Source organism: Pteropus alecto, unplaced genomic scaffold (assembly GCF_000325575.1).
Source record: "Pteropus alecto unplaced genomic scaffold, ASM32557v1 scaffold104, whole genome shotgun sequence".
Taxonomy (NCBI): Eukaryota; Metazoa; Chordata; class Mammalia; order Chiroptera; family Pteropodidae; genus Pteropus; species Pteropus alecto.
In genome coordinates this window covers 5,821,673-5,838,030 of record NW_006436664.1, presented here as the reverse complement: position 1 = coordinate 5,838,030, position 16,358 = coordinate 5,821,673, and the positions used below count along the sequence as shown (strand labels likewise).

Genomic DNA, 16,358 nt, shown 5'->3' with positions numbered 1-16,358 from the left:
GTCTTCCAATGCTAGGCCCTTGTACTTCGTAGTTAATGTTTATTCCACGTCCTCCTTTACTATCAGGTACCATTTCTCGTCATTGCTGGTAATAACAACTTTTGGAAGTACCTTCTTCTGTTGCTTCAAATCTCTATAAACTCTTTTAGCTCTCAGAACATCTCGACTGTGCTTGTAAAATGTGTGATAACAAGTTGCCCAAAGCCAATTCTAATTTAAAAAAAAATTACCAATACACAATTATATTTTGACTCAATTTTTCAAATTCTTGCAAACTCCAGTACTATCTTTAGACTGAGTGATGACTCAGTGGGCCCCAAATGTTTATTTTTTGTGTAATTTCTAGCTCCTTTTCTCCAGATTTACTCCTCCAATTCCAGGGTGAGGGAGAGATGAGTTTATCATGAAATATTTGTGTTCTCTAGCCTACCACCCTCCTAATCTTTCATTAAACGATGATTGTTAAAAAGAAATGAGAAAGCTAATTGAAACTTAGATGCCTTAAATTCTGCTTGTGTAGTGTTTTTTTTAGAAGATCATGTACAAATGTCAGCTGACTGTCTTCAAAAATAACTATGTCTTTCTAAGACACTGAAATTGTTAACTGTAGGGTTTCCTTTCAGAGTTGCAATAGGGAAATTTGATTCTAAGTAACAGTGGCTCAAGCAGCTACCGAGCCCCACACATCACTACTGGCATCACCCAAAACAAAACAACGAAATATAGCCCTCAATAAATACATTCAAGTACAAACAAGACACCTACATTAAATGGCAATATTACATACACAGCTTTTTAAAAACTCACATTGGTCATTTCATCCTGTGAGGCAACCCTGTAAGGCAGGGGTCCATTTAAACAGATGAAAAAGGCTAAAGCTGAAAGAGTTTAAATTACTTGCTCAGAGCCATATAGCTAATCATGAAGGGCAAAATCCAAAATCAAAGAGACAGCAGTACAGTGAAAGAAATGATTTCTAAGTCAGCCCTACCTGAAATTAAATCCTACCATTTACTACTTGTAAGGCTGGAATGGAAGTTCCATGACTTTGTCTTGTTTATTGTTATATATCCAGTGTCCAGAAGAGTGCAAGTAAATAGCAGGAGGTAAGTAAATACATGTTGAACAACTACAAAAAGATCATTTAACTTCTTTGAATCTATTTCCTCATCGGTAAATGGAAACAGTAAGTTCTTGCCTTACATCTGCTGATATAATGTGTACATAAAGCATCTGATAGGTATTTAACAATTCACAGACCCAACTCCCAGTTTAGTGTTCTTTTTCACAAGACCACTCATCTTCTCACTTCTCCTGTAGGCTCTAAGGAAGCAGCAGAAAACAAATATCAGCATGATTGACAGGCATACCGAGGGGTAATCAGGATGGCGAAGGTAAAGAACTAAACTGCCGGCTCAGTCAAGCAGTCAGCTGTTCTCTTTACTACCTCTGCCATAGCAATGACAAGGGATCTTCAAGAAGAATATGTTAGCTGACTACTTATTTCAAAACAGAAGGTCTTGTGGGTAGGGAAGCACTTAACCTATACTTGAAAGATTCAAAAAGAAAGTGGGGAGGGATGCTAACGGTAATGAGAAAATAAGAAAAGAATACTGAAGTGAGAGGATCCAGAGCACCCAGAGTGACTAATTTAACCCCTAGTCCATTTCTCTGTAACTTAGTATGTTCTTTCCAATAAATCTAATTTTAATGGATGACGCAGTCTTTCGGTTCACTGATAATTACTACTAACAGATAGAAACAAGAGGTAGATGCTATTGACAAGTAAAAACAAAGTTAAAAACAAAGTTAAAAGCAAAGGGAGATGGTGCTAAAATGGTACCATCAAGAAAATGAAAAGGCAATTCAAAGAATGGGAGCAAATATTTGTAAATCATATATCTGCTAAGAGACTTGTATCCAAAAACACAAAGACTCTTACAACTAAGTAATAAAAAGATAAATAACTCCATTTACCTTTTTTAAATGGGCAAAGGACCAGAATATCTCCAAAAAGGATATACAAATGATCAATAAGCACATGAAACAATGCTCAACATAATTAGTCATTAGGGAAACACAAATCAAAACTACAATAAGGTACCACTTCATACCCACTAGGACGGCAAAATAAAAAAGATGGACAATAACCAATTGTCCATACACACAGCTTGGTGAGCATATGGAGAAACTGGAACTCTCAGACATTGCTAGTGGAAATATAAAATGATGCAGTTGCTTTGGAAAACAGTATGGAGTTTCCTCAAATGCTAAACATAGTTAACATATGAGTTAACAATTACTAGAATACTAGATATATTCCCAAGAGAACTGAAAACATATGTTCACACAAAAACATGTACATGAATGTTCTTAATAGCATTATTTAAAATTGTCAAAAAGTGGAAACCCAAAAGTCCATCAACCGATGAACAGATAAACAAAATATAATAGATCCATACAGAAGAATTTGTTTATCGATAAAAAGGATTAAAATACTGATAGATGCTACAATGTGGAAGAACCTTGAAAACATTACAGTAAGTGAAAGAAGCCACAAACAGGATATATATTATATGACTCCATTTACATGAAATGCCAGGAGAGGCAAATCTATACAAACAGAAAATAGATCAGTGATTTCCAGGGGCTAAGAGGGAGTGCCTGCTGCTAATGAGTACAGGACATCTTGAGGTGATGAAAATATTCTGCAATTAGACAGTGGTGATAGTCACATAATCTTGTGAATATACTAAAATCCACTGAATGACACATTTTAAATGGGAAAATGTTATGCTGTGTGAGTTTTACCTCAATAAACTTTTTTAACAAAAAAGCAGGATATGAAAATGTGTTCACTGTGTAAGCAAATTCTTCACATTCTGTGGAGAAGGGATGAAGAGTGAAAGGTGACAATGAGATCACAGGTATCTCATACTACTGGATCCCATGAAGACAGTAAGTGCCTGCTATTTCTGTCACTGAGAGGAATCCATTTAATTCTCTAAATAAGCCCTTTAACAATAAACCTCATGCCATGACCAGGTATAAAGGCCAAAGGATACCTAGGAAACTCAATCTGGTGCCTCTCTCATCATGGAAGCTGGTTTTGCCTACCCCTTAAGGATGCCAGGATCTTACCACCACTGTCACCTCAAAACTGAACTCAGTCCCCAAAGTTACACAGTAGATGTGAAGCCAAAGGGGACATAAATTCCCTGGGGTCTAGGACACAGCCTATATGGAAAACATCATGCCAAATCATTTCCCCATATCAATATAATAGAATCAGTTTATAAGCATGACAAGAGAATTCAAAAATTAAAACGGAAGATTGACTTTTACTTCTTGTTTACTGAACACTTGCCATGTGCCTAACATTTCACATACAGCATCTCAGTTAATCTTAACAATCATTCTAAGTATGCAAAGGAGAGATAAGTGATACTAAATATTTGCTAAAAAGTCACACAAGTAGTAAGTAGGTGGTAGAGGCACAATTCCAACCAAAGGAAATCTAGTCATCATTAGGCAAGTTTATATATTAATGTTATTTTAACTGAAATTTAAGTGAAAAGGATAAAAGGATAGGGTGTATACAAGAACTTAGAGCCTAAAGTTGTAGATATATCAAGTCAGGTTTGAGGCTTAATTTTAATATATAATTTTTAATAGAAAAGCTAGCCAATAATAAAAGAAAAATATTAACTTCCATATAAGCTTCTTGGGCCAAAAGCAGCCTTATTATCACAGTAAAATGTTGCTATATCCTATTTATGTAGCAATTCAAAATGTGTACCACACACACGCTCTTTAGTTTTACAATAACCTGAAAGGATGTCATTCTCCCAACAAGGTTCCTCTGACTCCAAAGCCTAGACCCTTCACTATCTTACTATTCTGCCTCTCATAAAACTAGAAATGTGTAACTTTTCTCAAACTATAAATAATAAATCAAAGATAAAAGTATTCTATTAAAACCAAGTGGTAACTGCATGAATATGTATTTTATGCTTTATTCCTTAATTATATCATTAAATTTATGTATATTTTTAAAAATTTTACATTAACTGCATACTTAGAAAAACAACAAAAAATGAAATGGAAAAATATTTATAACAGTATAACAAAGAGTGCAGTATGCATAGTGTTTAATAAATAGCTCTCACAAATCTACTCATAACAAACAAGCCAAAAGAAAAACGGGAAAGGACCTGAACAAGCAAACAAACATTGAGATATCATCAGATTTAGCAAAGATTAAAAGACTAAAATATCTAGTGTTGGCATGAATGTAGGGAACCCAGGCCTAGCCTCTAAGGCACTCTGGACCTGGATGCTCCTGAAATTACTTCATTCATGTTTATTTTAATAGTTGCCAAGTCGACATGTTTGTCTCTCTCTTAACTGAATTCTTTAAGGGCATCTTAATCCTTTCCATACATCCAGTACCCAATCCAGTGTCTAGCCTGTAAGTGACACTTATGATTTACTACACAACATGTCGGTGAAACACAATATCAGCAATCAGAAATATCTGAGCCTGAGATGAGAGCAAAAATGGCTAGACTAATATTACTTCCTGAGGCTTATGCATCTTATCATCCACCCAGTTGCTAAAGGCAAAAGGTCAAGGAGTCTTCCACAATTTCTCCTTTCCCACACAAAGATTAAGAACAGTCAATATGTATTATGAAAATTAAGTTTTCAGAAAAATACCAATTTCTTATACTTCGTAATTAAAAGCTTCTTAAGCAAGAAGTGGTATGTTTCCTAATAATAATAATCAATAAAATTGTGACTCTCAGATTTCCCATTTCTACATTGTGCTCCAGTTTACTACTATTAACAGCTACAGCTACTTGAAGTCCCATTTTAAAGTACAACCAAAAAAAGCTATCCAAAAAACAATGAACCACATTGCTTACATTTCTAGATGAAAGCAATATTCCTGTTACAGTTTAATGTATCCCAATGATTTGTAAATCAGTGAACATTTTTGGCATAAGTCAAATAAAAATAATGACTCTAAGAAGCAAAAAATTGTTCTGGTTCACAAACACAACTCTATTATTCTTTATGGTAACAGAGTTTAAAACTAAAAAATCTGTTTTCCAAGTATATCACCAAAACCAGAAAACATACACCAAAACAGTATTTATAACTTGATCTTTTTAAAAAGGGGTATGTTCTTGGTAGGATTACTGGTGACATATTAATCTCTCCCCCTGAAAATAAAAAATAATTTTTTCCAAAAGTCATTAGACATGAAAAATCTTCAATTTTTACCATTTCTTGCTTCTACAATTTAAAAAAAAAAAAGCTTACTATTAACCAAAATCAAATTTAAACAAATTTAGATCTTAATATAAACATCCCTTGGCTTTTTAAGATTTATGTAGTGTACCAATGAATAACTGAAGTGGATAATAACTTAAGATATTATTCTGAAAGTACACATAAACTCGTGATAATTCTATAAAATAAGATAATAAAGAACATAATTAACTTTTGATTGTTAAAGTTTAAAATTCAGTAAGAAAAAAAAACTACATTCAGGTCAATAAAGAAAGGAAAAAAGCATCCAAAAAACCATTTTTTAGTCACTGCCCCCAAAATCAAGAGGCTATAAAAAGTTTTAATGCAAATAAAGATTATGATAAATATCAGTGACTAGCCAATTACAAATGCTTAAGACTTTAGGAAAGCAATAATAATTTTAAACTAAATGCCATAGATAATGTCATTTTAAACATTCACATATGAAAAATCTACTTTTTTCTTGAAGACAAGGGTAAAAGAGAACTTAGTTGAGTATATAAAACTCAATCCTCATCAAAAGAACTACTAAATTCCAGCAAGAAATACAGGCATTTTTTAAACTATCAGGTAACATAATGAAGACAGAGCAGATATCTTTATCTAAGGTTTTTTTAACTCTTACTTAAAGATGAAACTTCCATTTAATGGAACTTATTATACAAGGAATAAAAAAGAGAAGGCGAGTAACAAAGCAATGGTCTGATCCTCAAGATATTTTAAGTGAAAAAAGGATAGCATAAAATATTATCTTTTCCATTAAAAGGGGCAGGAGATTGTGTGTGTACGTACATGTTTTTGGTGATGTATATAAAATTAGCTTTAGATGAATATATAAGAAACTGCTAACACTAGGACTCTGCGGGGAAGGTAACAGGATAGCTGGAGAATAGTAAAGGGAAGCTTTCTTCAGTTCACCCTTTTGTGTATTTTGAATTTTGAGCAAGAGGAAGTATGCATATCACAAGAAAAAATTAAAAGTACTTTACCTGGCACCATTGTTCCTAATGACTTCCACAGTTTCTTCAACAAAATATCGATCCTTGACATATGCAAAAATATCATCACAAATTTCATGTAAGCGCGAACGATGGGTAAGGTTGGTCAAGTATAAAACTGGAATAATTAGTGGTTCTGGAAAACTCTGAAGATTCTGTCGTGCTTTTTTTTCTGACTCAAGTGCTTCCTGATAGGTCAGTCCAGGTCTACCCGTCACAGCACAACTCCACACAAGACTGTTGCACAGAATGGTTCGTTCAAAAAAGTCACTGATTAAAAAACAAAAATAAAAATCCATTACCTATCATTTCATAAGTTTTACATTAAAAGCTGATAAAGAATTGCGCCTTTATTTATACAGAATCATAGAACCCAAACAAGAGTTTCATAACTGGTCAACTTATACATTAATACAAACCTAAGAAAAAGTATATTTAAACCAGACATTTACATTTTGCAGTTTAAAAGTACATTCAGCCAAAACTGGACTTCAATTTCCATCAGTTTGGAAACTGGGAGTGAAACTGAAAATAAATCTAACTTTTCTCTTTCCTTCTAATTTTTAAGCTTTTTGTTCCAAAGCAGTTGAAACACTGGAGTCAGTTCAAACACCTACTGTGCATTTTAAAAGGCATTATCGTAATAGTGAAAAACTGGGAAATCTAAGCATCTAACAAGAGAAAGGTTAAATAAATTATAGTACTTCATATGATGAAAATTACACAGTATAATCATTAAACAGTATAAGGAGAATTCTTAAATATATATGGAAAAGAAAAAATGAAAAAGAAAAGGAAGGAAGAAAAAGAAAGGTAACCTAAAGAAGCATAAAAGATTTCTGGAATGTTATACAAAAATCAAGGTAACAGCTACAGAGTGGGGATGTGACTGGGGGACCATTCTACTCAGTCTTTTACTGCACTGTTGGAATTTTTTAATATGAGCATTTCTTTTCAAAAATTCTATCAGGCCACTTTTAAAATGCAAGAGATCTATAATATGGAAAGATTTCTAAGGTATATTAAGTAGAAAAAAGTTATTGAATAACAATGCTATATACGTTAGTTAATTATAATAATAAAAATGTGTGTATGTATTCAGATACTATAAACAAATGTTTCCTATGGAAAAAGGAAGGGACTGGAAGGAAAAAAAAATTTGTTATTCTAAATACTTCTATTGTTTGAATTTTTATAAAGAGCATGTACACGTATTATTTTTACAATATTTTTAAGTAGAAAAGGTTAGAGACATGCAAAAAGGTTAACAATGGTTGCTTCTTAGTGGTAAGATATGCATAGATATTCCCCCCCGCCCCATACTTTGGTCTACTTTCTAATAATTATCTGTAACCGATAAAATTTCACTATCTCTTTTTCTCCTTCCTGAAATCCCCCTTTCCTCTCCCATCATTCTAAAAAGTATTAAAATTGCTATCTGTTTATTTCCTGGTTAGTATATCTGTTTAGATTAACCCTGTAGTCTGAACTCCAAAGATTTGCGGGTAATTCCATTAAGATAGTTTCATTTGTAGAACAAGACAAAAATGAAATGTATGGAAATAAAGAGAAACTTTAATCATACCTTAACCTAAATGAGATCTAAGTTTGCATATGCCAACTTACATGACTCTAATTCAGTACAAAGATCCTTTTGAAGTATGCACCCTTAAGTAGAGGAGACAGTGAATGTATATCATTAAAATACAAAGTCAAAAGTGATTATCTTTATAAGACAGAGGCAGATATCCTTCAGGAATTCAGAGGAAGAGAAGGAGAGGCAGGCAAAAAAGATCAAGAAATACCAGAACATGTTTTGGAGGAAGTGGGTTAAAGAATTAGGGTTGTAAAGGAAACAAGGTTGATGAAAGAAAGGCCAGAGAGAAAAGAAGAATATAACCTGGTTTTTATAAATCAGATAAGTAACTTATTAGCTAAGAGAGGTAACAGACATCCACAATAGGTGGTTATCAGTGGTGCAGAATAAAATGGCTAGATCTTGAACGAGGTCTTATTTGTTTTACTACCTAAAACTGTACTTCACTTAGAAAACTTTATAAATTTTAAATTGTTTTCCTATAGAAACAAACTTATCTGTGAGACTTGGCTTCTCAAGCCAACACATAATTAGCACAGAATAGGTATGAAATACACATCTAATAATTTAAACTATATCTAGTACTATTTAAGAAAAATATATTTCAAGTCTAGATACCTTACACTTTAACTAGTTTCTAAAACAGTGCTAACAGAAATATAATACCACACATATAATTAATAATTTTCTAGTGGCCACATTTAAAATTTTTAAAGAAACACTACCGAAACTAATTTCATATTTTATTTAACCCAATATATCCCCAAATAATTTCAATATGTAATCGATATTAAAATAGTTTACATTCTTTTGGTACAAGGTCTTCAAAATCTAGTATGTATTTTATACTTTTGGCACATCTTAATTCGGACAAGCCACATTTCAAGTTCTTAATAACCCCGTGCCAAGTAATGGCTCCTGTACTGGACAGCACAGCTCTAGCCACAGCAGGTCAGTATTTGGTAACCTCAGGTATTTGGTAGGTCATGAGTATTTGGTGCCAATGCAAGCGGACAGACTTAACAATGAACTGCAATAAACACTATTTACATTTAACAATGTTCAATTAACAAGGAGAACAATGGCACAAGTGCCACAACCCTCTACGAAACATGTATTACCAAGCAGAAAAACAGGATACTAAGTAACTAGTGATGTACAGCTGCCCCTCTACACCAGGTTTCCACCCTTCTTGCAAAGTGTTTGTACTATTTGTTTCCTTCGTGTCTACCTATTTTACAAAGCTGTTGTTACATGATAGCCCTGCTGTGCACAAAGGTCTACCCTCTGGAGGAGGGAGGCGGGTCACAGTACCACTGTGGCAATTTTAATGCAAGGGGAAAAAAAAGCCCAAGGGCTATTTTTACTATTCATCACCCCCTACCAGCATGGCCCAACTCTAACATTACCAACCTTCACTTTTTCTCACTTCTGTAATTCTGCTCTTCACCAACCAATTCATCATACACATTCAAATGTGCAGGATTTTGTTCACAATACTAAACTCTAGGGGGTAGGTTACAGTGCCTCTTCGATTTCTATATTATAAAATGATACTTTTACAAGAAGCACATTTTACTATCATGAACAAAAATTTATAAAATACAAAGTACTGTTTTATATGAATATACATTTAGGGTAATATGGATTATTTTATCTCCGGTTTGTTACTACATTCCTTCAACAATCCTCTTCACCAGAGATGGGCATACTACTGGCCCAGAGGCCAAATCCAGCTTTCCACCTGTTTTTGCAGTTTTATTGGAACACAACCACACTCATACCTTTAGCTATTTGTCTGACTGTTTCTCAAATCATTTGAGAGTTAGGTAGGTGCAAAAGATACCCTATGGCCTACCAAGCCTAAAATATTGATTATCTGGCCCTTAAAAAAAAAGTTTGATGACTCTGTTCCTTATCATTACTTCTTAAGGAAAAATTGCTTCTGAGTTACCAGGTCAACTATGGTGGTAAGAACACACCTCTAATATAAAGTCAACCAACTCCCTGGTGAACAAACTAAGGAACAAAGGGCAGCATACTGTTAACTTGCTGGTTATTTGGAAAACTAAAAACCTAGTAGGAGGAGATTAAGAATAAACTGACATAAAAATCAGAAACCAAATACAATTCAGAAAAAATAAATGCAAATCCTTATTAACTAGACATAAGAAAAGACAGGAAAGATCTGGCATAATACTGCGGAAAAGATCTAAGGGACATAAGCAAACCCCCTATTCACAAAATAATTAGTATAACTGAGAAATGCAGCCACAGGTTAAAAACATTCATTCCTGACTTAAACAGCATATGGTATGCATGGCTTATAAAACTCAGAAAAATCATAATTTCTAGAAGACAGCATGGGTCATTTTAGCAATTTCCTTCATTGACAGGGTTATAAATGCAGATTAGGCAATCATCGGCATGGTAGATTTAACATGCCTTATGCAATATAGAGAAATACCAACAAGATGAAAATTACATTTATTACATTTATTCATAAATGGTCAGGAGAAAAGTTTGACTAATTAAAAATATAGTTTAGTTTAAAAAAACTTTAATGAAATATTACTTTGCACTTAGTGCTATCAGACAGACTTAGCATACAAGGCAGGCTTCTCAAATCTGCATATGACACTAAGGTGAGAAATAGCAATAAAGATTTTTAAAATATAGAGACTAAAACCTTAAGTAGAAATCAACAAAGGTGAAACTTAGCTTAATAAAAGTCCTAGCTTAATAATAATGTGAAAAAGGTAAAATTTCAAGTCAACTATAATTTCACACTTCTATGCCTTTTTATATTGTGTTCTCTGCTTAAAAAGTATTCTTTAGCACATTCTCTGCCTAGAATGCCCTATTTCCCCTTTCTGTGTCTTGATAGCTCCATCTTTCAGAACCCAATCGGGATGTTATCTCCTATTTGAGGGTTTCCTCAACTCCGCAGCAACTATCAGCTCAGTGTTCTAAGTTCCCATTACATTGGCTCCATAGCACATATGTGATTTATGCCACTGTGTTGTAGACATACATTCATTTCCCACTACGGAGACAAATTATCTCAGCATCTCCGAAGACTCACCAAAGTACAGCATCAGGAATAAACCAAAGTACTCTCATTAGCAGTCCACATTTATTTGTATGTGTGTGTATTTAGACAGGGAAAGTATACATATGAATGGGAAGGAGAAAGGAAAATATCTGAATCTCAGCTATACCACTTGTAGAATGTGAATTTGGGTAAGTCACACAACCTCGGAGAACCCGGTTCCCCTTATGTAAAATGGGGTTAATACCTTTAATGAATAGTCAATATGAAAATTAAAGGAGATTAAAAATAGTATGTCCAGCATGTGGTAACATGTCACTCAATTAATACTATCAATTCTTATTGTTCAGGTACTATCCTGCAGAGACCCTAGAACAGGAGAGTAACCAGTATGGCAGAGGAACAATGTCAGAGGAACACATAAAAGATGTGAAAATCTTGGAAGAGAAAGTCTGGCACTGGGAAGGAGGATGGGGATAGGGATTAACTGCAGAGGAACTATAAGGGAACAGCCAAAATCCAATTGGGATGATCTAAGTATAAAATCTTAACTGCTTAGTGGGAGACTGCAAAGAGGGTTTAAGGCATGCAGGCTCCTTATAAATATGACTTTGATACTCTTCTCACAAAAAGTAGAGTCTATTTCTCCACCCCTTAAATCTGGGCTGGTTTGAAATTGGCTTTGACCAACATACAGAAATGACATTGAGAGACTTCCGCTTTCACCCTCTAGGACCCCGAGACCAGCACATAAACAAGCTCAGGTTAGGCTTCTGAGAATGAAAGACCACTGGAATATACATTCCAGTATATTAAATCATCACATTGTACACTTTAAATATCTTACAAATCATCACATTGGACACTTTACATATCTAACAGTGGAAAATACATCGGTAAGTCAAAGAACAGTGAATAAATAATATGGGTGGTTATTTTGAGGCACTGAGTTTTAGGGTGGCCTGTTGCACTATAATAACTGATGTACAAATTCTGTCTGAAGAATTAGGGTAGCCTGCTAAGCAGGTAAAAGGTAAAACTCAAAAACAAACAAACAAACAAACAAATAAATAAAAGCATTTAGGAATCTCTGCTATACCATTCAAGGAAAAAGAACTCAGGGACCCACATATCGGCAGACTTACACCTAACGAGGAGCTGAACACCTAATTTGAAGACACCACCTATGAAGATTATCCAACTTTCTTAAAAACTCCATGCTCACCAAATGGCCTGATAATAATTAGATTTCATATATAGCCAATTATCCGTACGGGAGCTAGTCTGTGTGACAGGCATTTCCCACCACTGTAACTGATGGCATTCTGGTTTATATATATTTAATGTCTAGAGCTTAATCATTTGGGGGTAAAGAAGTCAAATATCTGAACAGATAGTATAGAGTGGTGGCTATACAAAGCTCTAGGCAGCCAGCTTGAATTCCAGGGGATGCCCCTATGTCCTTGGTGCATACTTCTGCAAACTTCAACATATACCAGGAAGAATTCTCCATAATAAGCACCATATGATGGTAATTAAGAACATAAACTCCAGAGTGAGAATTCTAGCGTCACAAATTTCTAGACAGGTGGTTTTTGACACTGATCTTGGACTTACTCTCCCTACCGCAACCCTAGCTTCCTTATCTGTAAAAGAGGGCTATTGAAAGGACTGAATTAACAAGCGAGGAGCTGATGAAGAAAGAAAATAGGATGGCTTATAAACTAGACCAACGACACCTTCTACTGGAAAGCCAGGCTGAAACATAAGCTGGTCAATGATGTTGTGGGAAGAGAGTCCTACATTTTGTACAAAAGTGTGACTCACTCAAAGATGGGACAATCCAAGGGTCTAAATGGCCAAAAAAAAAAAAAAAAAAATTATTTTATTTAGAATATAAAGTCACTGAATAATACAACGAATCATTTTCCTATCCCACTTGTCTAGAATTTCTGGTATTCAGACCTGTTCCATTTTTTAACAAACCGCAGCCAAATAAAAATTTAAAAACAAAATTGTTGCCAGCTAATCACATTACAGAACAAGTTTTTATCTTAAGAGATTAAATTATGTACTTTATTCTGAAAATTAGAAAGCATTTGTGTCTGACTTCCATCACTTAGCATAATGTCCTTGAGGTCCATCCATATTGTCGCAAATGGCAAAATTTCATTCTTTTTTTATGGCCGAATAATACTCTATTGTGTGTGCGTGTGTGTGCGTGTGTGCGCGTGCGCGCGTGCGCACGTGCACACGTTCGTGCATACAATATCTTTATCCAGTCATCCATTGATAAACACTTAGGCAGTTCTCATATCCTGACTATTGTCAATACTGTAGTGAACATGGGGATACAGATCTTTCAAGTTAGTGTTTTTGTTTCCCTTGGATAAATACTCAGAAGTAGAACTGCTGGATCACATGATAATTCTATCATTAATTTTTTGAGGAACCTGCATACTGCTTTCCACAGTGGCTGTAACAATTGACATTCCCACCAACAGTGCACAAGGGTTCCCTTTTCTCTACATCCTTGCCAATACTCATTTCTAGTATTTTTTATAACAGCTATTCTAACAGGTGAGGCGACATTTCACTGTTGTTTTGATTTCCATTTCCCTGATGATTAATGATGTAGAGCATCTTTTCATGTACCTATTGGCCATCTGTATATCTTTGGAAAAATATCTATTCAGATCTTCTGCTCATTTTTTAATCAGAGTATTTGTGGGGTGTTTTATTTTGATTTTTTGTTTTTGTTTTTGCTATTGAGTTGTATGAGTTTTTTATATATTTTGGATATAACCCCTATCAGATATATGACTTGCAAATATTTCCTCCCAGCCAGCAGGCTGACTTTTCATTTAGTTGATTTCCCTTCCTTTGCAGAAGCTTTTTAGTTTGATGTAGTCCTAACTCGTTTATTTTGCTTTTGTTGTTTTTTGCTTTAAGCGTCAGATAAAGAAAATCATCACCAAGACTGATTTCAAAGAGCTGACCATCTATGTTTTCTTCTAGGAGTTTTAAGATTTCGGGTCTTACATTCAAGTTTTCAATCCATTTTGAGTTAATTTTTCCGTATGATGTAAAATAGTGGTCCAGTTTCATTCCTTTGCACTTTAGCTTATGCATTTGCCTATAGTTAATGTGCCATTCCTAATGAGTCTTTACTTACGGAAAACAGGTCAAACAGGAGTTAGCAATTAGTGAAAGAGCATGTAGTTCAAACAAATAAAATTAAAGAGTTTGTACTATATAATCACTAAGGATCTATCCTGGCCCTAGTGCCTGTCTCAAAGAATTCAGGATCTAGGAAGAGAGAAAATGTTAGGCAACAAATACATTGCATTATAGTGCAGTAACAGATGTTACACTAGATAAAATGGAGGGGGTGATCACTGCTGCCTAGACTGACAAAGGAGGAAGTATTAGACTATACTATCAAATAAGATAAAGACAGAAAACTGTTTAGCAATTAAAAGGTCACGGGCAACCTCTACTAATCAGAGTTAGAGGCAAAGTTACTTTGCATTGTGTCGGGAAGTGAACAAGGCAGGAAGTGTAGAAAATCTCTTTGAGACTGATTAGAGAAAGTTATATTCAAAAAATGCAAATAGGTGATCAAATAGGTGAGCATATTGGTCTTCAGACAAATACAAAAGAAAAATATTCAAGATAATGCACTTAAAGAATAATCTTCAAATTCACATAAACCAATTCGTGATTTAATGAATGAGTGAAAAGTTTTTCTTCAGTTTTCCCAGACATTGTGTCTAGGATTAGATTACCATACACTGCAGATCACCACATACCATCTACCATAAAAACATTTTAAAAAACATCTCTTTGTCATTATGTAAAAGCAAGATAAAGTAATTCAAAATTTAAGACAACGAAATGACAGTCTTCTTCCAATTTTGCCAATTCAGTCATAAAGATTAATACCTAAGAACACCAGTAGCTCTGCTTTGTTCAAGGTAAATAATTAAATATCTTTGCTCCCAAACTAATCGCTTCTTCAGAACTGCAAGCAATTTCCCCAAACTCAAACACATCAGCACCGAGAAACAACAAAAATCTAGTTTTGTTGGTTTCTGTCATAAGGCTACAAAGGACACAGTTCCTTAATATTAATGGAAGGTAGTAGGTTTGGATTACCAAAAATCTCTTTATTTCGATATTTTGAGTTTCTCCATGATTATAGTAAATCATCAAGAACCAAAGTATACGAAAATTAATTTAAAAAGATAACAGCCATGTTCAGTCTCCCTTCTAAAGTGAGAAGGACCTCTTAAAAAGATAAGCTTGCTTATATCTAAGGAGAGAAGAGTTTGAAATTTAAGCCTCTTTCCTATTTTCCTGGCACTCTTAAATACAATTTTTTGAAAATGTGGAATTATTATCAAGAATTTGAACTCTAACAACAACAGAAAAATAAGACATCATCCCTGTCAAGTTACCTAATCCAAATTCACTTAAGTAGTTACAAGAGTGAACTCTATATGAGTAACAAAACAAGTCTGTACAGGAGCAGAGTAAGATGTGCACTCCTATGTAAAAGCACTGTCTGCTGAAAAACTTCTCTAGATATAACATGTTTGTGTGTAACTCCTTCCGTGGAGCTGAAGAAAAAGGCTTACTTAAAAGCTCAAAGGAATCGACTTTCCTGACTTCACCAAGTATTCATTTCTCAGACAGGTGCAGAGTTTGACTAAAGCCCTCCCTAGATCAAGCCCCCACTCAGAAAAGGTGCCTCCTACATAGAATTTATTTGGCTGCTGTAACACTTGGTTTCTAAGCCACAAAAGATTCCTTTTGAGTGGAGAGGATAAAGCATAAGAAAAGGGTGAATCGGGCTGTTTCAGTGACTGATCAATTCAGGTTCTCACTTGGAGATACCATGTTTAAACATAGGTCTCTAAAACACCCCGTTGTTTGGTGTCGCGGGACAAGGGGATCTATTGGGATAAAACAGGCGAGGGACTGAAAATTTAGGGGTTGAAACTACACACGCAGCAGCACCGGATTCTTATCAAAACAATAGCGAGTGGCACATGTCAGGCGGCCCACATGCGCAGGGGGGATAAAGAGGAGACTGACTGGCTGAGGCTGGAGTTGAACTTGTCTTAACCCCCTCCCCCAACTCCCACCGCGGCCCTCCGGGTTAGGCGAAAGTGAAAACGAGGGGCACTCAGGGCCCTGCTCTCCCCTCCTCCTCTTTCCCCCGCCCAGCCCCGGCTCCTTCCTCACCCAGTCTCCCGGGGGCGGAGACGCTGAGTTCCCCGGGGCCGGGAGTTAGTCACCAAGAAGAGGCGGTGACAGAGCGCACGGCTCGCGTCGCACACTCTCGAGGCCTAGCCGCACTGGACGGGAGGCCGCCGGCGGAGGGTCG

General features: G+C 35.2%; 1 protein-coding gene across 4 annotated transcripts in view; it reads right to left on the bottom strand.

The window, feature by feature from the left end:
• The window catches only part of BAZ1A (bromodomain adjacent to zinc finger domain 1A), an 82,271-nt gene that overhangs the window by 64,073 nt on the left and 1,840 nt on the right, over positions 1 to 16,358 (bottom strand). For all 4 annotated transcript variants that reach the window (XM_006913481.3, XM_015590604.2, XM_025047919.1 and 1 more), the window contains exon 3: positions 6,309 to 6,587. In XM_006913481.3, the coding sequence (XP_006913543.2) occupies positions 6,309 to 6,587 (279 nt within the window). The remainder of the gene's footprint in view (positions 1 to 6,308; positions 6,588 to 16,358) is intronic.